Genomic DNA, 23,915 nt, shown 5'->3' on the forward strand with positions numbered 1-23,915 from the left:
TGATCTGCTAATCATGGTAACGTTTTCATGTGCTTGTTATTATTTTATACATAGAAATTATAGCATCATCTGTCTTCTTCTGCTTAGTTGAAACTGAAGCTGCATGGGGCTGTTGAAAACCTAGCACAAAAGTAATGGGGGAGTGATCATATTTGTCATGCCCTGTGAGGCAAGAAATCAAGTGGTAGTCCCTGTTTCTAAGCACTTGCAGCCTGTTCTAAGGGCTATTCATAGAGCTGTTTCTGAAAGAGATTGGAAAGAAGGTGTGAGCTAGAGAGATAAGGAGTGTAAAAGCAAAAAAAAAAAAAAAAAGTTTTCTTATTTGTGGCATTTTAAAATTAGAGAGATTTTCTCCATTGTCTTTTCATGCAATTCAACATTCTTTTTCCACTCTTTCATCTTTTAAATGACCAAGTGCCAGTGTTTATCAATGCTGTAGCATGGGATAATTCAGATGTTTCCTGGCTGTAAATTAAAGAGATAGTGGCAAAGGAATGGGATCCACTTGTGTCTCTCTCCTTTAAGGCTTCGGATCTGCCTCAAGTGTAAAAGACTTATCAAAACTTTTCACATGAACTTGCCTCTCTCCAGGCCTTCTACATTTTTTAATGGGCTCTCTCAACCCACTCCTTGAGCTCCTGACCTTCATGCTTCCCCAAATTCATTTTGCTCTGCCAGTGTCCACAGAGGCAGTCCCAGCTCCAGCTCAGTTCATTCCTTGCCAAAGACACACAGCATTCACAATAGTTAAGATACATCTGATAAATGTATCACACGGGCAAAACTTTATGTCATGAAATTGTGGAGTGAGTTTGTTAGTTTTGAAGGACTTGCTGTTTAATTAGAATTCTCTAAATCAGGGTGTAAAACCACTGTAAAAATAAGATCTTTCTATTAAAAAGAAATTTGTAAATATTTAACAAAGTAATTTCAAGAAAAATCTGTGATCCTTTCATGGATGATGGTGCTTAATTTGGAGATTATATACAGTAACTGAGGTGTGAAAAAGAATACCTGCAAATTTTAAACACAATCCCAGCTCCAGAGTTTTCAGTGACTCCTCTGGAATAATTTTACTGTTTTGACTTCATCTGTATTTTCCTCTGTGATTGTGCCTCTTATGTCTTCTCTTGTTAGAAGACCCACACATAACTATTGTATGTCACAATAGTCATTACTCTTTTTGAGATGCAATAAATGAGAGGTAGCATTGGTGTCAGATTGTTTCTAATATCATTGGCAGTGCTATTCAGCAATCACTCATACTTCTCAATGTGCATTGCTGGTGATTGTTCATTCATGTGCATTGCTGGTGATCGCTGAAAAATAGGTGTTACATCTTTTAAAACCGTGAGCACACCTTGTAATTTACTGTCCAGCCCCAGTATGAGCCATCTTTTAGTAAGTATAGCATGTCAGTGAAGAGACTGCATGAAACAGTGCTCACCATATAACTGGCAATTACTTAAGATTATGACTGGAAGATTCCAGTGGTTTTCAAGCTCAGACAACACGGACTTTCATCAACATGCAAAACCTGGGAATTCAAGGAAGAGAAAGAACATCTAGATTTGCAAGGCTAAAAGGCTGATATACCCATAGCCAAAATTTTGTGATTCATATCTCCCAGGCCATGAGCATTTGCTGCCTGCACATGTCAGCACCAGACTGTAAAATCCTCATACCTAAATTTGTGATAGAACATGGAGATACCTAAAAGGAGATACCTCACTGTGCCTTTCAGTTTTGGACTTGTAAGAGCAGCACTTAATTCAACACAAGATGAGGCAGCCTTAGCAGCTTTCATTCAGAAACAGAAAGATGACAAATGCTGGAGCCACCAGTTTGTGTTGTAAGTGATCAGAGTGCATCTGCTGCATTTTATAGCAGATAATTGTTGCTTAAAAATAAAAACCACAGGAGTAGGCTGTGTATCCTAGGTCTCTCCTTCTCAGGATAAGCTCAGAGCTTTTCAGGTTCAGATCTGAGTATTTTTTCTTCTTATTTCTGTGCCTTTGTGTTTTCCTTCAGTTATTTAGTCCACTCTCCTGAGGAACTGGAGATGTGGCTCTGGCTCTGCATTCCTCCAAGTTGGGAGAGAAGTCAAGTACTCACTTCTCCCACCCTGTGTGTGAGTGCTCAGATTATTATGCAAAGCAAAGACTAGGGAAGCTCTTTCATGCACAGGCAGACATCTTTAAAAGGGCAAGTCCTGCTAATTGAGACATCCAAGTCTAAAAATGAGAGGGCTCTCTGACTCAGGACACTTTACCCATCCATCTGATAGATTATTTTCCAGGGCAAGCAACTGTATCTTTCTCTCATATTTGTCCCTGCATACATTACATCATATTGTCTTTCAGATGTATATGACAAGCATAAATTGAAAAACATGACCATTCTTCCATGTCCTTTGGCAAAGTGGTTTAATATTTTTAGATATCACAGGAAATGTTTTGAATAGAAAATATCACCTGGTAGTAGAACAATGATAGAGAATAAGTGGACACAAACAAATCAGCCTAACTCTGAGAACTCTCTGAAAGCAGAGGGATTTTATTATTGTATTTAAATGTATTTATTAAAAAAGTATTCATCTATTATATATATTTAAATATGTTCATATTAGGTAGAGGAGCCTGATTGCTAGGAAACTGTTTTTCTACTTCAGTATAAAAGTAAAGGAAATACATGTGCTTCTGAAAAAGGAAAGATTAGCAAAGTACCAACAAAACCAAATACACTTCACAGGCCTTGCCATTGGAATTATCATGGTGAATTTCTAAGAACAATGGGCACCAATTCAACCTCAAGACTTGTGTGACATGTACATCAGGTTTAAAGTTAAGAGAAAATGCCTTCAGTCCATTTCTCCTTTGTTCAGGATATCATGGCCACAGCTACAGCTTTTGACAGTGCTTGCCTTGGCCTGTCTGCTAATGGTCTTTAAGAGCAGTAAAGCATTGACATATTTTGAGAGATTATCTTTATGCTTACTTTTGGAATAAAGTTAGTAGAATGAATTTTACAGTGAGCTTTCATTTTTTCATTATGCATTATACTCAGGAAAACAACAAAAAAAAAATCTTTCTATTACTCTTAATAACTTTTTTGAGTTGCAGTTAAATAGTATTTCATGAATTAAAGTTCTATATTTATATTTTTCTCTTTTCTGCACTTTTGTGCTAAGTGATCCTATCTATATAATACATTGGGATGCAAATTTCTGAAAAAAATTGTAAAGCCAGTTTTCAAATGATGATGCTCTCCCCCTCTTTTCGCCCAGAAGCAAGAAATTTTTCCTTGTAATTAATATTTTGTGTTTGGATGGGAAAAAAAAGTGTTCCAATAAATAATATTTTAGAATGAAGTTGAAAATAACCCAAGTAATAATTCTAACTGTCTCTCTTGTGCTTGTGCCTTTAATGTGTCATCTATTTAAAAATGCTGTAAAATACTGTTTTAAAGAAGCAAGGGATTTTTTGAAAGGAGTGAGTAGGAGATATGCTACCTTATTTTTTTATAGCAACCTAATTAATTTCTCTAATTTATCCTGATCTGGCAGAATATCCTATATTCTGTAATGCTACATCATTTACAAGTAAACAAATATGATTCTTTTTGCTCTTAATAAGATTCAAAATTTGCCTATTTATTGTCTATTATAGTTTTTTCCACTCTTTGAATTAGTATGTTTCTGATTTTTCCCCCCAAAATTTTATAATGTTTTTGGAGTTACATTGGACCTGTGAATCCAAATGAAAGATGCTTAATATTTTCACCCTGCCAAGATTAACTCAGATGAATTTAACAACATTCCCATGTTTTCATGAGTTGTAAATTGGGTTCAGTTTAGGACATCCCTTCGTCCTGAAGCTCTAGGACTAAGATGCAACAGGCATATTCTATACACATATATCAGAATTTTTCTATTCTGTTTTGCTCTGTAGGACATGGAATATTTACCAAAGATTTATTTTTCTGTTTATCTAATTTCATTTGCCAAAAATCACCACAAATTTGAATAGGCCATTTTATAACCTCATTTGATCAGCCAGGTTTAGATTCCATTTTTAAGAGCATAAGAGTGCAACAGAAGTTAGCAATGTGGAGTACCTGTATCTTGGGGTATGTGGGCCATTATAATCTCTATATTTCTTTGCTCTATTTCATGCAGTATTCTGCTATTAAACAAGTAGATTATTGTATTTTTGCCATTTTACAGTTGGGTGACATTTAAGAAAATGAGCACTAGATGGATTTTATATTTCACAATACAAAGCGGCATTTGGAAACTTCTGGAACACGGTTCATGATTAAAGGTGTGCATTATTTAGGTCTCACCATATAATGTTGACCCTAAACTGCAGATGATAAATCGGAAATTGACCATAAAGATTCCAGCAGGAAATGCAGGATGGAAATGCCTCTTTTAACTCTTCTAAAATGACTGTCATAATTGACTCTGATCACATGTTGAACTTTTTTAATGACGAAAAATCTCTTCTTAGATATTTTTAATCACTGAAGATGACTTCTTCTCTGGTTAGACATGCTCTAAATATGGTGTATTTAGTAAAGGTCTGCACATGTGCTATGGTAACAGACAGTGCTGATGGTGTTCCAGGGAAGTAGTGAGTGTTTGCTTGGACTTAAGAAGGGCAGAATCCAAACTGAGAAGGGGCTCTGTATTTCCAAAATGCCCATGAATCCATCCCCATGTGCAGCTGGGCTTGGAGAAGAACAGACCCCAAGCTGTGGTAGACCTTGTAAAAGGCAGGTTTGGATTGATGTTTCTGCCTTGCAGCTTCTCAGTGAGTGGCTGATGTATTCTGACATCAGTTTCTCAGCTACATCAAGCAATTTTAGACCTCAGTGCTATACAACATGGTCTGATTGTTCACCAGTTTTACCTAGAATAATAAAAAATTCACATAATTTAGAAATCAATTTAAATCTTTGCTAAAAAAAGCTTATCTTTTACAGGTATATAGTGACATTTGTTTCAAAGGATCTCAAAGAGCTTGCAGGTTATGCAAACACTTCTATTATGTCACTGTCATGCAGATACACATTTTGGAGCTGGCATCCTGACAGCCTGCATCACACACTGATTATGGTGGGGAAATATTGCTTTAGCAAGTTCTCTAAGGAGGAAAAGCATGAGCTCTGGAGTCTCTGGAGAGCAGTATTTTCTCATTTGTAATGGTGTTATCTGAAAATAATCAAAATGTAGTACTCAATGAATCTTCTTTGAAAAGTTAAGGTAGCTTACACAGATGGGAAATTCTGATTTTTAGGGAATCAGAGTCTTTTCCTGATGCAAAGATCATCTCATCATTTTTTTCTCCCTGCCTGCCTTTATCTGAAGCCACTAAATCCATACTTTGCTGCAGTGAAAATAATTGGCGTCAAAACAAACTTGATGTGAATAAATAAACAGTTTCTTAACTCTATGATTGTATTAAGGTATTAATGATGATAATGCTAGGTAAGAACAGTGTAAGTCACACAGGTCATGCAGGTAGAATTTCCAGGCTGAATCAGAGATTTATTATCATTAAATGCGAAATGTGAACATAATTCAGCACCTTGCTGAGTTACAGACACTGTGGCCACCAAATGAGATAATGAGAATGTAAAAATGAGCTCACCTTTAACTACCACCATGCTGAAAGGATTATATAATAAATATAATTAGTTTCTAACAAAGTGAGAAAAAAATAGTTGACATGATATATGTAACAGTGTATGAAAACTACACAATGCTTCTTTGTGGTTTCTGTCCAAAACCCCTTAGTGAAATTTAAGTCTTTTTTTTTTTTTTTATCAGAACTGAAAAAGTGCACTTATATGGTGAGTGTGTGGTCTGTGCTGACTTTTTAAATAAGGACCACTGAGAGTAACATTTAAATGTGGACATACCAAATTTACTCTTTGGATAGCTGAAGGAGAAATAGTTTACCATTGGTAAACATACATGTATTTTTCATTATGTTTGCAATGCTAAAGTGAAATATTTATAAGATTGGTTTTTTGTAGTATCAACTACTATTATCCTGTTTAATATTTCATTCAGATCCCTGCATAGATTAAAACAGTAGTGAAGTTGAGAGCCAGCATGCCACCATTTCACTATACATTCTGCCAACAAGCAAGAGCTGTGTTCACAGGCAAAACAAGAATCAGCTCTTAGAACACCTACAGAAAGAAATAACACTCAAAAATTAGGTAGCCATTAAAATGCATGTCAATGCAAATAAAGTGTAGGGAAATTTAAATACACTCTTAAAATGCCCTGTATTTTGTGGTGGTATTTAATTTCAGTCACAACAGCATTGAGAGTAGCTGGGTGTATGGTAATGGGTTCTTACACTGTGCAAGCTCGAGCAATAAAACACTTTGGAATTGCTCTCATCAAACAGAAGATGTCTGCTTCTTGAGTGCTGAAGCACACAGGGATACTACAGCATATATATATATATATATATATATATATATATATATATACACAAGTCTTTGCTAGCAAGACATTTAGGTAACTTAACCATTTACCTGTACTGGTTTTGTAATGAACAGTAAACCTGTACTGATAACCAAAGATAAGAAACAGCTAGTCTCAGCTTCTGGGCTTCTGCCAAAAATGAAGTGATTATTCTCTGTGTATCGCTGTAAAAAGTACTGCGCTTTTTGTCAACTCAAATTTATGCAAGGTTAGAATCATCCAGGAAACCAGAAGTATATTATAGACAGCTTCACAGCAACCTCTTGAAGGAATACGAAATCCAATTATGCAGAATATCACAGAATTGTTTGTTATTCCTATAGCACTGAGCTCTCATGAAAGCAAAAGTATTTGTTCCTCTTCTAATGGATCAAGAACACTATCATATGTAAGATTCTGTGATAATAAGTTATGACTGCAAAGCTCTTACCCAGATTAATTCACAAGCAACAGATGAAATACATCTTCTGAAAAATATGCAGCATTCTATTCTGTCCTGTAGCTATTGAATTAAAAACAAATCTTAGAGTGGAACAACTCTAACTTGGTAGTATTCCCATTGGGAATATTAATGATTGCTTGGGAGAGAAATATGTAACAAGGTCAATTTTTAGTTAATACTGAAGGGTATTTTGGTTTCAAAAATGATAACTTAGTGTAATCTGATTTGAATTATTTCTGAGAAAATGCCATTTGCCATGGGTAAGAACCCTACAGTTGTCACTGAGTAAGCATTTTAGAACTGATTGACGGACCACACATTAGCACACATTAGGTTAGAATTACTGAATGAAAGCATGTAAAGAAATCACATAGTAACTGATAGTGAAAAATGAAACAGTGATCTCTCTCTAACTCCTTGGCTTTTGTTTGCTGCCATCTAGAATGGAGAATATTGGATCAGTCATCAAAATTATATTTACAGCAGTTTTGCTTCTTACAAGTGGGAAGAATATTTAAGCATCATGGTTAAGAATTCTGTATGAACCTGAAAATGGGGTTAATGGTTATTCTGAGATTTTTAACATCAAAACATTACACAATATTCTATTTTTTTGATACCTTTTACATTTCTACAAATCACATAACAGATTGTATCTTTACATCCTTTGAGGCTGTAGCAGAGCACAGAAACCGAGCAGCTGCAGCTTGTCCTACCAGCTCAATGGGCAGCAGCCTTGGCCTTCACATCTCCTCAGCCATGCAGTCCATGAACACAGAACCAAAGGGCAGTGCCTGGCCCAAGAAGGATTATTTTGTCATATATAAATTAGGTGTATATTTAAGTATTTGTATTTGAAAGTGCACATGGTTTTGTGCTCCTGTGTTTGTGGGCCATGCAGCAGCCTTCAATGGCAGTGCAGTGTTCTAGTTTTCCAAGAGATCTAACACTGTAATTAAAATTCTGTTTCTTGCACATTTTGAGAGTTACTGATTCTCATGGTTCATACCTTTGAAATTTACTTTTCCTCTTTTAAGAACACAAATAGGTGTAAATGTAAGTAATAGGAAAGCAGTGACACAGCTTAGCTACCGATGGCTGGCTGGGGGTTGAAGACAGCAGCAGAACATGCAGAGATACTGGGGTAGAACTTTTGGGACTCTTTGGCCACCAGCAATCTGAAACAGGATTATCATATTTATGGAGGTAGGCTTTTTACAAGGGCATGTAGTGATAGGACAAGGGGAAACAGCCTTCAGATGAAGGAGGATAGGTTGAAATTGGGTGTTAGGAAGGAATTCTTTACTGCAAGAGTGGCGAGGCACTGGGAGGTTGTCCAGAGAGGTGGTGGATTCCCCACTGTGGATGGGGCTCTGATTGATGTGGTCTAATAGGAGGTTCCCTGCCCTTGGTGGACAAATTGAAACTAGGTGAACTTTAAGGTCCCTTCCCACCCTAAGTATTCTATGATCCTCTTTCATCCAAACATATTCCTCCCTTTCCATAGCTTCTTAACATTGTCCAAAATTTATATAAAATCCATTTGCCCTCTCCCCAGCCTATATCCTGGTTCCCACCTGCTCTTCCTTTTCCTCTTCAGACTATCTACAATAGCACCAGTTTCTCCCATGGCTGATTTTTGTCCCCTTGGTGGAGTTCCTAGTCTCCCTCCAACCCTTCTTCACAATTCATGTGCAAAAATAGTGAGATTTCCTTGTACAGCCATTTTAGAAGCACATTTCATCTCCTTCCTCAAACTCTTGTCCATACTCCAATATGTGGACAAGAGAGAGAAACTATACTTCATTCTACAGATTGAGTTCTGTGAATCTGGTACAAAATAGATGAAATATGTGTATTTGTAGTTATTATTTGTATGGATTGTGATTTGCTCATTTTGATAAAGCAGGTTGGGAGTGGCATTTTTAAAGTATCTATTTTGAGTAAGAGAGGGAAAGAAAGGAGAGCCAAATGGTCAAGAAGCTAATTCCTAGTTGTCCTGGTAACAGTTGCTTTCCTTGGTGAACAGCAGGGGTCACTAAAAAGAAAGGTTATACTGGGTGAAGCAAACAGGCTTTTTTCCCCATTAGATTACTTTTTATATGTTTTCTGCTTTAATAATTATATTAAAGAAAGAAAATTCTTGCTTCTAATTTGTTTGACAGAGAAGAAACTCGTGATAAAAAAAAAATCTCCCTGATTGTGTCCTAAACTATAAATTATCTCTGCCTTGAATAAAAAATAATTTATAATTCTTTTGTCAAACGAGTTTTATAGAAACCTCTTCTACAAAATATTTTCATTGTGTTGTAAGCTGATGTTGACACATAACACCATGATAGCCAAAAGTGAGCAAAGTTATTTCCTCTCTATTTGTTGTGATCATACTGTCATTTTCTCCATTATTTGCTGTTATTGGAAGACAGTAAGACACAATTAGTAAAGTGGAGATAATAAGAATAAAAGAAGAAAAAGATAATAAGAATAAAAATGTCCACCATTAAGAGCAAGGGAATAACAGCAAACAAAATATTTAGATGGACTCTAAGTGTAATTTCACTCAACATAAAATGCAAACAAGTGCATAATTCTGTTCTTAGAAGGATGAGAAGTGCTGATCACACAAGAAAAGAAATGGAAGAAAAACCAAGCAAACACCTTAGCAGGAGAAATCCTATAAGAGAACACACCAGAATCATATGTTGCTTGCTCTGCTTCGTATCTGTTCTGTGAGCTTAGCTTTCAAGGAGTTTTTGTATTTATCTTTGCAGCTGAATGAGTTCAATTTCTCTCAGATTAGGACAGAGGTTTCAGAACAGCAGGTTAATCCTTCCTGCCTTCACGGGCAACTGAGCAAACAGACCCAAATCAACGTGGCCGAGAGAAAAATTGTAATTCTAGAGATTAACGTTGTCTTTCCTGTTTGACCTCCACGTTTCTCTTGTAGGTATGTTTGTATCTATGAATGCATGTGTGCAGTTATTTATTTATTTGTTTGTTTGTTTGTTGTTAACAGCTTCTGTCCAAGGCCCCTGGGAGAGGGCAATCTCACCAAACAAAGTGCCGTATTATATCAAGTGAGTATAAATAGTAATTCATTCCAGCTATTTTCATTTCTTATTTAAGAGGAGAGTTAGTAATTTTCTTAAATGATTGTGAACTGCTCCTGTAGTGTGTAAATGGGAAGGACAAAAAGGAACAAAACCTGCAATACATTTCACAGAAGTGTGCTAGTTATCTAAAAACACAGTAGGATGCCCTGATTTGTATGTTGTTTGGGTTTATGCTGCTATAAATCACCTGCAAATTAAGTAAAGCTTTGGATTATAATTTAAATTGTGCTATTGCCCTCTGTGTGTGTGTATGGCAGGTTTTGCAAAACCAAACAAACCCCCAGCATTCTGAATTGCAGTTGTAAATTTGATTCACTAGGGGTTTTTTAACCCTATAATTTTTTAATGGTTCATAATAATGTAATTAATTAATAATTTTAATAATTTATGATGGTTTTAAATGCACATACTCTGTACTAAGAATTCCTTTAGGGACACTACTTGGTAAAGTCCATAGCTGAGGAATTACAAGGGGCAACCAATCCCTAAAGCCCAATCTTTTTGAGTTTAGCTCCCAAATTAAGCCAGTTTGCTTTAAAAGATGTAGCTGCACAACAAATTAGAAGACCATTTTAAAAAAAACACAATTTGGAAATACCTGCTTGTCATGCCCTAAACAGAGCCACTACACAACAACAAAAAAAAGATGGTTTAACACATTTTTTTTTCTTCTGAGTTTTTTTACCCATAATATGCACTTTGAACTACTTATCCTACTTCTGAAGGAAACAGGTGATGCAATTCCAGCTATAAACACTGTAGTGAAAGGAACAGACAGAGGTGTTGTTTAATACCCCTATTTCCATGGTTCCTCTTTATACTCCCTAAACACTTTGCAAGCTCAAGTAGTGTCACTGAAGCCATTTGGTTACAGAAGGCTCTTGCAGTGGCACTTCAGCTGCAACTTCCACAGCAGCCTTAGAGTGAGTATTTGAGTTATGCATGAAGGAAACTCTGTGGTGCAGTTCAGAGGTTCAGTTATACCTGGCTCAGCTGGTTTACTGTTGCATTAATCTTGTAAGTTTTCTGATGTTTGCATTTGGCTATGAATAATGGAACAGTCACAAAGAAACTGGAAAGCTCTGTCTAGAAGGAGGGGCAGGCTATCAGAGGCAGGCTGGAAAGCAAGTCAATGCTCTGGCATGTAGGACTCAGTTTATGGCACTAACATGAAGATGATCTTCCTTTTCTCTTTCACATGGCATTTTCCATTATGGGGAAGGGAGTTTGGCAGTTCTTGAAGTAGGCACAGAATGCACTTCATGCTGTGCTTGGCACCTCTGTCTGTGCTACTCACACCCAGCAGCCAGGGGTAGCTGGCTAAAATGGTCAATGCTGGTTTTGCTTACACCTTCCTACTCTTTTTTCTTCTGTTCTAGGCCATTTACAAATTCAAAAGAATATGTTTATTTTGTTCACTTTGAAAACCATTTTAATAGCCAAAAACAGTCGTAGCATTATGCTGTGGATCCTGATTTAGGATGCTGCCAACTGCTCTAATTTGTCACAAACGAGTGATTCAGGTTTCCTGAAGAATCACTGTCAGAGGTACTAACAAGCGTGGGTTTAATATGAATTTATAAAAGTGCATCTTAGTAAAGTTCAGCGATAAGGTTCACTCTATTAATTACTACATTTTACAAATGAAGAGCAAGTTCAAATCTATTTCAAGTTATTTCAATTTACACATTGACCAAAGAGCCAAAGGGTAAGGTAGACCTCCCAATGGGTCATGAGTTTCAGAGCAGACCCCATTGCTTTCTAAAGTCCTGATGGAGTTTAGCTGTGGCTAGCTCCAGACTTAGTCTCAGACTTGGACAAGGGCATATGTCTGGAGGAATTAACTACATGGATTTCATTAATATTTATTCAGCATGCCCCCATCACTTACAAGGATCCATAAGTAAGGGGTCACTCTGCCTTGGGTAAGGAAGGATTTTGTAGTCTCAGGTAAGGAATCTCAGTCCTTGAGAGGAGTCCCATTCCCAGGGGAGAGTCACTGCTGTGCAGTCCAGTTAGAGTTTAGAGAATTTGACTTGGACTCATCCAAAGATTGGTTGTTTGTAGAAAAGTCTCTGCCTCAAGGAATAATGATGAGAGCTGTCCCAGGGCAAGGGGAGGTCACTGCCATGCAGCCACGCTGCCCAGCGGGGAGAGCTCCCTGAGGTGGCTCCCTGGGGCTGTCAAAAGTGGTTGGCTTCTAGTCAACTTTAATACAGGAGGAAGGGTATGTGTGTACCTCCTTGTACCCACAGCCTGCTTTGTTCTTTGATAAAAGCCCCTTGGAAAAGCCACCTGCTCTGCATGCATGACTCACACAGTTCCAAGCTCATGTGCTTCGATGCTCTCTGGGTCACTCTGCCCCGTTGGGAGTTTCTAGGGGAGTTCTTGGCCTGGATACAGCTCAGGGCTTTACTTGCTTTGGAGCCTGTACCAAATTACTGGTAGTTTGGTTAAGGGGTCAAGTGCATCTTTCATACATTACTAGTTTAATTAAAGTTTTAATTTAGCCACATCTTTTATAGAAAAACTTGCTGTCCTTGAGATGTAAAATAAAGCAGTCAAGTTTTAATGCATCTTTCTGAGCTGATATATCTATTGCCTCCTCCAGCTATCCTCAGTCATTTCTTTTTCATTCATTCTCATCACTCATATTTCATATTTACAAACAACAAAATTGTTTTCTGTACCTTTTTGGCTTTTAAAATAAACACACTCTTTTTTTAGTCTTTGAGGGATTATTTTTCTAGTAGTTGTTAATTCTCTAAAAGAACTTCATGAAGGCTAAGAAAATACAGGAAGCATTCTCTTCATGTTTACATAATTTTCTTTCTGTCATCAGTGTAGAATATTGGTGTTAACCCTCTTCATCAACCAGATTTGCTACACATTATACTGGTTTTCATTTTATCTGTTTTTCCCTTGATGCTTAAGTGTTTTATCTCATCACTTTCCCATTAGTGATGATATTGCACTCAATAATCCATAAATCAGGCAGTACTTCATGCTAAGTCTTCAGCAGCAATGTTTATTTAATGATTAGGTATCTTCAAGACCAGTGATTTTCCTGGTTAAGATTGCATTAGTGTACAGCTGATTAATCTGTAGCAACTAGTTGCTTCTAAAGCTTCAATAATTCCCTCTTGATCTTATTCACACCAGTTGGTTTTGGGGTTTCTTTGTTTCAAATTGTACGGGGATAGGCACCATTGCCATGGACAATATAATTATCAACAGTGCACAACCTGCTTCAGTCCTGGTGTCTGGCATTGGATGCTTTCTTGGCCTCATGAAAATTGCCTTTCAATGGCCTTGCATCAGCTGCTGCATTTCCCTCCACCTTTCATGTGCTTCCCTCCTTATGGAGATGACAAGCTAGACCAGAACTTCAGCCCCGCCTTTCTCTTCCCAGCAAACTGAGGAAATCTAGTTTTTGTGTTCCAGCACAGCAGAAATTTCCCAAGCAGCAGGTGGACATAGCTGCCAGGACACTGAGCACTTGCTCAGACCATGAGGTGCTACTGAGTTAAAAAAACCCTCTGCTTTGCCACTGAGGCAAAACATGTAAAATTGCTTGAAAACACATTCTATCCAACCCTTTTTGTTTTGATCTTTTTTCTCCTTGATATATTCCTTGTGTCTAGTACAGATTGTAAAGGTTTCATTAGATTACAGAAGGAGAGGACTATAAAAATATAGTTTTCAGTTTAATCAGTCCTGTTCTTTGAAGACCTTGATCCTGCTTTTACTGCAATGCAACCTAGAAAATGGAAAGGAAGAAGCAGGCACAGGCATGTCTGTACTCTTTATTAATGTTTTAGGAATTCATTAAAATTTCTAAATTTAAGTTTTTAGAAGACAAAACACGCAATTACTCTACATTAGAAATCTGAAAAGTAAATGGAAGAAATGCACACCTCAAAGAATACTGAATATGTGTCTAAAGATTAAAAAAAATACTCTCACATCCTAAAAAAGGCAGATAATAAAGGTAGGGAGGCCGCGGATTTTTACATTGTAATTCAGGTTAGATCACATTTTATCAGAGCTCACCCCTGATGAAAGGGATCTCACGTGTGCATGCATGCACTTGCATATTCTTATCTTCCAATCAAACAGAGAGAGGAGCTGCTCCAAAGCAGTGACAGGTAACAAAATCAAGTGTCTACTTTCCATTTTGCAGCACCAGAAATATTTGGTCATGCTGCAGGACCCAATCCCTCTGCAGTGTCTGTCCTCCCAGGGCACAAGGGGACATGAAGCAGCTTTGCTCTGAACCATGCTTGCACCTCTCTTGTGTGTCTCTCATCCTCTGCTCTGCAAACTTGTCCATTACTCAGTGTTAGGAGATCTCTGTTGCCTTGGATTAAAGAGGAGGAGTGGGATTGAAGTCTGCAACATCCCTTCTCTCTAAAAAAATATTCAGTAGTCCTGCCATCGTGAATGTGTTGAAATCTAGTAGGCGTGACTTCTATATTTGTACTAATCTTTGACATTATTCTTCCTCCATGTATCTAGCTTGCCAGTTAATAGTATCTGTCTTCTTACCCTCTTGCTGTGCCCATTCTTTTGAAGGATTTAAAATGCTGCTGCAAAAATACAGTAGTCTTTCATCTCAGTGCTTCCCACAAAGGAAACCTTCCAAGTTATTTCCCAGCCAAGCTTATTTTCTTGCACAGATTATAGCAGTTCACTGAACTTTGTCCTGCTGAGGACAAAGCTGGATTCTCAGGAGCTTTGACTCCTTGAGAAGATCCATGTGAGCCTCTCTCTATAAATTAGCTATGCAGGGAGCTAACTCCAAGGACAAGGCATCTCCACTTGCTCACTCTCTTCCACATTGTAGTTTCCTATGAGAATGTTTGATTTGCATTTAATGTATCAGCTTGTGACATACATTTTTTGCTAGTTTTAGATCCTTCATTCTTTTCCTATGTCACACTGGAGATCTAGCAGGCCAGTTTCTATAAACATACTTCTTTGTTGTTGTATTTTTTTAATCTCCCTTTCAATTGTTGTTTAACCATGCAGAATTTCAACACAGAAAAAAAAAAGCTAAGACCCCTGAGTTTTCATTGTAAAAGCAAACAGATTAAAGCCATGATTCCTTTACTTTTGTTCAACTAAGAGGCAGGATAAATGAATGTATCTGAATTAAATTCTGCTAAGATAAAAAGTGAAGAAATGATGTTCTGAGAAAATCACTCGGGTTAATTGTTTCTTCTGCAGAATGTAGATAAGTACAAGGCACAAAAGGAAGTAGGAAATATCTGTCAGACGGAGCAGAGAGAGACATGGAGAACCATAAATAAATAATGTATGATTATGTATATGCAGTGAGTGAAGCTGTGAGCAAGCTATGAAAACCATGTGTATGGCTAACAGTTAACCTGTCTACCAAATACAAAAATAAAGTATTATTTTCACGACATAAAAGCATAATTATTATGATTTTTTCCTGTCTTTCAATTCTGAACACTACATATCAGAATTGAAACTATTGTGAAGGAAAGAAAAAGTACAATACTTTTCAGTTTGCCTTTATGTGATGTAAATCCTCATGCTGTCTGGCATAAAAACCTGAATGATATTTCTTAGAGGTATGTCCAAGTGCAGAAATTTTCTTTATGATTTGTAGGGTTGTGAAGCCTTGGTTCCAAAACTTGTCACTAAAATTTAAACTCAGAGTGTAAATAAATGAGAAATCTTGAGCCTTTAACTACCTTTATAATGAAAGCAGAGGTTATAAACAGATGTGTTCCTGCTGACTGAGCGAGAGCTCTCAAAGAAGATACCGTGGGTCTGCTCCTCATTACCATCTGTCAGCAGGCAGCTACTGCCCTCGCATGAGAAGCAACTGAAGGGGACTTAATTTGTTTTTAAATGAATTATAAGTACTCAGCAGCAATTTTAGTGCATCCTAGCTGGTGTGGGAGCTGAGGGCAGGGCTGTAGCCTCTGGTTTGGGGCAGTGAGTGAGGGAAACCATGTGCTTTCCCTCCATAAACACAGTGCCTGTTGTGAAGGGTGGAGAGCAGCTTCCTTGGGTGCCTGCACAACACCTGCTCCTCTTGATGGGACACTGCTCATGGTTAAGTGGAGAGTAAAGCTCTTTAGTTTTGTTTTCAAATTCATTCAGTGCAAATGCTCATGAAGAGTATGTAGTGTTAAGCATTACAGAGGGGTTAAACAATGCAAGGATAATTTTTGTGCAGGTTAAATCTTAAAATGTCTTTTGCAGGTAATGAGGTGGGTAAGAATTTTGGATGGAATCCAACTTTCTTATTTTCCTAATTAAAGGGGGCATATAAACATTTAAAATCTATTAAATCCAGCTAGTCATTGCTTTCAAGCTCTGGGACTAGCAGATTAATATATGAACTGTTTTCATAGGCAATAGTGTAAAAAAGTAAACTTTTGGTACTGTACAAGGAGTTCATGTATTTATAGTGTAGCAGAATCTAATTACATAACCTTAAATATCTTACTTTTATTGTTGAAGTTGTTACATTTATTATATGCTGAATGTGATTTTTGCTTAAATTTTACTTCATTTCTATTAGCTTCCTTTGACTCCAGTTGTTAAATGTAGCCTGGCTACGCTTAACAACTGAGGTAAATGAATGAAAAATTACATAGCCAATATAAGCTTTACAAAGTTGAGTGACATCTATACAATATGGTCCTATTTTATAGAGTATATGCCAAATCTTCCATTAAAAAGTAGATTTTACAGCTGCTCCTGATAGCTAAAATGTATTGCTATCTATTCAAAGCCCATCTTTTAAACAGTGTGCTTAATAAGCAGGATTCTAAAATAGGAATTATGTTTGATTTTCACTGGAATGCTTTGAAGTTGAAAAGATTAGACACATTAAGGAAAAAAATAAAAAGATTTGCCTGTCAGAATTTTCCTTTTTTTTTTTTAAGATCAATTACATACTTAATTTAGACGACAGACAAAGAGGAGACAACTTCTGACAACTGTCCAATGTGATATTCAAGGAAATGGGGAACAATATCTCAGATTCCTTACATATTCCTGTTGTATCAAGAAGTTTCATACTCCCTTTTTTTCCTTCCAAAGACTGACAGCTTCTCCAAAGCAGCACTTGTCACATCCATTGCCTGCATTGCCCTTGGTCCAGTGTCCCTCCTAATGCAGCCAGCTCCACAAACAAGACGATTTCTCCATTTCACATCAGACAAACTCCATCCATATAATAAGGGAATCAGTATTAAGTTGATCCTGCTTCACCTTTTCTTGCCTTTGTGATCTCATCAGTCTAAAATTTGGCAGGAGTGTAATTTCTAATTGTGCTTTAGGAAAGGTCTCAACACCAGTGAGGAAGCAGCGGGTATGGCCAGGTGTGAGTTACATTTCCAGCTCCATTTGCTGTGGATGCTCAGCTTTGGTTGACTGAGGAACGTTCTCATGTGGGCACCTGAGGCCGTGCAACAACCCAGAGCACGCTGCGAGGGCAACAATCAGCCATGCCAGCTGGGCTCTTTCTCTTTCCCTAAGTGGCCTGTCTGTCAGAGCAAGGTCAGGTGTTTTCCTGGGTTCTTTTACAAAATTAATTCATGGATCCTGCTGATCTGCTCTTGAATCTATTGTTTCTCTGACCTTCTAAGATGCCAGCTCTCCTGCTGACTGCAGTAAATTCGTATTTTTCAGAATATTCTCCACCTGTCTTTACAAACACTTCTTGCCATGAGAGATTTGTTTAGTCTTTACTCACTGCATCATGATTATGGATTATTGGGCCCATTTTTCTCCTAATGGAATGCCTTTCAATGATTTTCTTTTCTTCTTGTCAGGTAATAGCTGAAATCAGTTCTGTGTTGCACATCCTGTGATATCCATCTCTTCAGACCTTAAATCTTGAGAACTAGTTTGTGTATGTACTACACTTAGGACCTACAGATTCTCAGGGACACATAAAATTATCTAATTGAGAACTGTATAAATGTCAGGCTGCAATTAGACTTAAGGAAATATTCTAATGAATAGGTTGAGAATGACCAAATAATCTATATTCATTTTGCTTATTTCTCATTTTCTGTTTAAAACGTTGAATTTTGTGAGATAAATTATCATTTCAAATATGATCTTCAGGTTTTGCAGCCTCCTGTATGCTACTTATTTGCTTTGAATTTCAAATATTCATCAGATAAACTTTCATATTAGGAAATATCTGGCTAGATAATTTAAGAAAAACAAACCATAAAAAAATGCATCTCATCTCTGAATGAATTGCTTTTCTTACAAGTAATTTTTCTAACACAAGCATTCGTGGCATTGCATTTTCCATGGCAGTTGAGCTCAGAAAATGAGATTATGGCACAACACATGCAGCACCCTGTATATAATAAGCCTAGCAGGGTCACTGAGTGCTGCCTACAGCCTACAGAGTAGAACAGGGAGTAGAGGTCAAACTTTGCTCCTTATCACCTACCCACTCTGTGTGTCAAGGTCCTCCCTCCTCTTTTTCAGCAGGACCAAAATTTGTTAGCATAAATGCCATATGTAGGTGTTACTTTGGGAGCTTGAGGGGGGCACAAACTCAACACAGCAGTAAGTTGCTAAGAATTAAGGCTGCTGTAAATATCAAGTGCAAAATTGTTGGTATGAGGTTTATTCTTCACTTATGTACTTCACACTTTATAATGTGAACTTATGCACTATTATGTTAATGAAATTTAATGGTCAATTGAGTTGTGGGGTTTAATGTTAAATTTTTTATGCAGTAGGTAAAGGTTTTTTAAGAAATCCAAGTATTTAAAATCATGATAATACAGTCTCATTTAGGTACTTTACATTTATCTAGATGTCTGCTAGAAAAGTTTCTATTATTTCAATGTTTAAGTATTAGATATCTGGCCAGTAAATAACCCAGATTGCCTTTTGAATTTTATTATGTACTTGTCTCCTAGTTTTCTTTATAAAAATATTTTTTTCTGTTCACTACTGCAGAGCTAATGCAAGAGTAGAGGGGCAAAGATACAGTTTTCTGTGCTTCATTTTTCAACAAACTCAACTCAATATTTTTCTTAAAAGCTGCATTATTGGAGAAAATGTTGTAAAACTTTTCATGCTTGAGGGTTATGACGCCCTGTGTGAAGCATACTAAGAAAAATTGTTAGGAAGAAATGTTACAGGCATAGAATTAAAATGTAAAGAGTAGCTAGAAATTTAGTTTGGAATGGGAATAGATAACTTCATACAAACACCTCAACTATACAAGCAACATGGAGCACCATGATGAGATTTTAATCATAACCCAAAGCTTTTCTAGTTGAGACATGGGTGTTATACTTTGTTAATGATTAAGAGACACTTTTGCAGCAGGAACATGGTAATAGACATCCCAAGGAGATGTTTGCTAAAGGGTATATGGTCATACAAATTGACCATATTGAATTGACCATATTGACCTGAAAATATGGAATACAGAAATATGAGGTAGATGAATAAAAATAAATTAAATTTCAATTGAATAAAAATACTGAAATACTAAAATAATTTTTTGTTTCCAAGCACCATTTTCCAATCCACCATTTGCCATCCTGGAGGTTTTATTAGCAAAGGGATACACCATTTAACATGGTAAAGAATGTGACAAAAAGTGAACAGATCCTGCTGCACACTGAAACACAGAAAAACTGCGCCTTCATTAGAAAATCAGAAGCTGCATATGTCCTCCCAGATCAGTGATTTTTATCTATTTTTTCATCTTCAATTTAAGTCTGCTTAATTGCTTTTAACTTTAGGACTTCACCAATGGCAGTGCTCTTAGGTGACCTGACCTGTGCACCTGTTTTGAAAACAGAAAAAAAAGTGAAAGCAATTGCAAATATGACTTGATGCAACAGCAGCAGCTGCAGTAAACAGGATAGTGCCATAAAGAGTGGATATGTCCCTAAGGAAAGCAGTGTGTAATTTAGTTTCAGATATAAACAAGAGAGAATAACAATATGAAACAAACTCATAGGTGAATATTCCCTCAATGAAGGGTTCACTTGAAGGTCTAAAAATGTAAATTTGATGGGAATCCTAATGTTACAAAATACAGTATGTGCACATCTATGCATTCTGTTACTCCTGGGACTCCCCGTGCTCAAACAGTTAAGGAACAATTTGAAAAGTGTTTAAAGCAAAATTCTCATCAGTGAGGGTTTTTTTAACCCTGTTTGCTGAGAATCCCTGGAATGTATAAAACAAATACTGCATTTGAGACATATGATTAAACAGCTAAACTAAGAGAAGAGCTGAAGTAAAGAAGCCTACATTTATGTTAGTTTTTCTTACATCTTGATTACAGTGTTGCATGTCATTAATTTGCATTTACTTCTGTGCTTGTAAGCATCCTCTACTTCTATTTTATCACCAGCTCCAGTCATACTGCAGTTGCCAATTTTACTGAGCAGATTTTGTTAGTAAATGAGAAGTTCCAATGTGATTCACTTTTGTGTATATTAATCAGCTTTTAGCTGCTGCATGATGTTCAATTCCTTTTTTCCTGTGTTTTGCTGATCCTTGACTATAAAAACATAGCCATTGAATATTGAAGTTTGCTTTCATGGCACAGTGTTGATATTCAATGTCTTCTGTAAGACAGTGCGAGTTCAAGTTCATTAAAAATAATTCTGAAATTTTACAGTTTAAAACATAAAACTAAACTCTGTAGCTGAACTAGAATTCAGAGGTATTCACCAACAAAACCTATAGGCTTTGGGTTTGTTTTTTTTTTTAATATAAACCCCACAATGATGGTTTCAATCAGTATAGAGGTCTTGCACTTATAATTGAAAAATTGCTGTGTGTTTTGTAATGGCCTTTGTGAAGCACAAAGGAAAAGCTGGCTCCATATTCTGTACTTTCAGAGGTAACAAAAACACATTAGACAGCTCCAAATTTTGTTTGGATTCAGATTATATAATTTTCTCGAAGTAGCCCTAAACTAAAATTATATCAGGTACAAATCTCAATAATCTTAAATTCCAATATGTTTGGATTTTGTTTTTCTGAAGGTTTTTGTTTGCTTGCTTGTTTATGTGTTTTTTTGTTTCTTTATGGTTTTTGTTTCTGTTTTCATTTGTGGTTTTTGGGAGATTTTTGTTTGGGTTTTTTGGGAAGTTTTTCGGTTTTGGGTTTTTGTTCTTGTTGTTCTGGGTTGTGTGTTTTTGTTTTTTTTTTTTTTTTTTGTGAACACTATTTAGAAATTTGTGGGGAAAAAAAAGAGAAGGACTACTCAACCAATGATAAACCATATGGTCTGTCCTCAACAAAGGAAAGCATATTCATCAAGCTGCTGCCATAGTACTCCTCAGCAGCAGGAATTCTGAGAAAAGGGCTTGTCACAGTGAGGGAAGTAGAATTTAAAAGCACTATTTGTTTGAAGGAGAAAAGTTTTGTTTGCAACAAGTTTCTTTGAAGTAATAGCAAGTTACAGATGGTATATTTCACAACAAGAAATTAGAAGAATGACACCTGGGACATCAAGTAGCTGGATATTAGAGAACAAGTCTATTTGCTTAACTTCTTCAGTCCCTCTAGACATTTGGAGCATATCAAAATTACTTGTTTAGGACTTTAGATTTCTAGTGATGTATTTTCTTTGAAGCTTATCTGGTCCTTCTTTCCTTACATGGAAGTTTCTGTTCAGGACTGTCCTTGATATAAAAAAACAAATCTTTTTTCTGACACTGCTCAATATGCAGAACATTGCCCCCCTTCTTCTTGGAATTTGTGTCTTTTTCCAGTCCATGTTTTTTTTTTCTGCCCAGTCATTTCTAGCTTCTGTTCCATTTTCTCCTTAAAGCAGCTCTTAATAAGGTCACTAACAATTTCCTGCCGTCCAGTTCCAAGAATCTTTTCAGTGTTCACTTTCTTCTAGGTCATTCCACCACTTTCAACAAACCCTCTTGCTGCTGTCCTTTAATGCCTTCTCTTGGCTTGCTGTCAGGCTTTCCCTTGTAATAATTTACTTTGCTTCTTCTGTATCTTCTTTCTTATGCTCCCTTTGCAGAGCTAGTCTTACCACTGGAAACTGTCTCCAGCCCACCACCCTCTTTATTGTACTTTCTCACCTCTCCTTTCCAAGTTTTGTTTAATTTAGTTATGCTGATGACTTCTAAACTTGTTAATTACAGTTTTCTTTCCTGTTTATAGCACTTGCCATTAGATGGTTATTAAATCCCAAGCTTAAAAGAGATGTTTTTCTCTCAAACACCAGTGTTTCTCTGTTGACATTTCTATTATTTTACACAATGTTTTGCTGCCTCTGTCAGCTATCCCATGCACTTTATGCCTACTTACACATTTAGTATTGCCCGTCCTTAAGATAATTTATCTCCTTTTCCAACACCAAGCAAATATATTTTTTTTCTGATTCTCTTCTTTTGAGAGATTTTAACTTGGTTCTCAGTCACTCTGGTTAGCAGTGATCTAATTCAGCCTCAGCCATTATTGCCTCATTAAAAGATACTGCATTCACTGTTTTAACAATAGTCATAAAATGAATTGTATCAGCTCAAAAAATTTTATTGCAAGGAATATGAAATATGTGAGAAGACCTTAGAAGTTGTTGGAGGCACTGTTACTCTTTCCATCGCCTAATTGCAGATTACAGTTTGGAGCATCTTTATTGCTCGGTTATGCACCACTGGATGTCTTACTGTACCTCTGCACAAAAGGCACATACTTTTTACATTCTACTCATTCACATGCATTAACAGAGAATTTTAAGGAACAAAAATATTTCTTTCTTATCCAGGTGTCCAATCTGTCTTGAAGAAGGTTGAAGTGATCTTGATCCCATAGAAGTCTACATGGCTCCATTAACTTAAACCCCTTGAATTCTTTGTCCATCAGTGTTGGCAGGCACTGACATTGTCAGAAATACCACTTTCTTATCTGGAGAATGAACTGTAAAGATGTAATTGTCTTGGTAATGGTGTTTAGTAAAAATTTTCTGTGAGGCAGTTCTCTCAGATTATTTCCTCTATTTAAAATTAATTCCATAAATTCTAAATCTTTGTGCATTGGGAAGCTACCAAACTTTAATTTACAAGTGTCAGTTTGTTAACACACATCAGTTCCATAGTTGTAAATTATTGTTTGCTTCTGGCTCCCTCTGAATTGGAGCTAGCTGCTAAGGTTTTTCCTACTGAGTAGAAGAGAGCCTTGTCCCTTCTTGTTCTGAGATAATATATCACAGGGCAAGGTCCTGCAGAAGTGGGGACTAGCCCTGAGCCACTGGCTCTCAAGAGCAGCCCGCTGCCTCATGGCTGTGCAGCCCACCAGGTGCAGCTGCATTTAGCAGCAGCACAGAGCATACAGGTATTATCTGCAAAAATTAGAGTCAATGGCATTTTCAACATCAAGCCCTTCTCTGAACAGCCCAGTATGAAGAGCAGGTGCTCGCTGAAGAAGGTCTTTGATGACAGGGTTGTTCAGTGGTCACCCAGTTACCTCTGCACAAATCTAACAGCAAGAGGAAAACAAGTTCTGAGTTAAAGAATCACAGGCAGAAAAACTAACAATCAGACTTGGTAGACTCAACCATTCTCAGTCCAACCTATATTTTTTGCTGTATTTCTCTTTAGTACAATACCATGAAATTCCAGCCATCTTGAGTGCAGAGCTGTATTTAAGTACAGAGGCTTGCACAATAGCCAATAATTCAAGGGCAAAATTGGCCAGGCTGTTTTAAAACAGCACTGGAGTGTACCAATGGACTCAGAGTGGGTTTCATACCAGTCATGCTAGAAGAAATTTCAGCTAGTCATTATACCACACTTTACCATGAATGAGAATTTGGAAAAATATTTTAGCAGCTATTCATCCTCAC

General features: G+C 36.9%; 1 protein-coding gene across 6 annotated transcripts in view; it reads left to right on the top strand.

Moving 5' to 3' along the window:
- Positions 1–23,915, top strand: part of DMD (dystrophin) — a 972,793-nt gene that overhangs the window by 846,228 nt on the left and 102,650 nt on the right. For all 6 annotated transcript variants that reach the window (XM_084201221.1, XM_084201219.1, XM_084201223.1 and 3 more), the window contains one exon: positions 9,964–10,024. In XM_084201221.1, the coding sequence (XP_084057347.1) occupies positions 9,964–10,024 (61 nt within the window). The remainder of the gene's footprint in view (positions 1–9,963; positions 10,025–23,915) is intronic.

This window comes from Fringilla coelebs (genome assembly GCF_963513975.1).
Source record: "Fringilla coelebs genome assembly, chromosome: 2".
Lineage (NCBI taxonomy): Eukaryota > Metazoa > Chordata > Aves > Passeriformes > Fringillidae > Fringilla > Fringilla coelebs.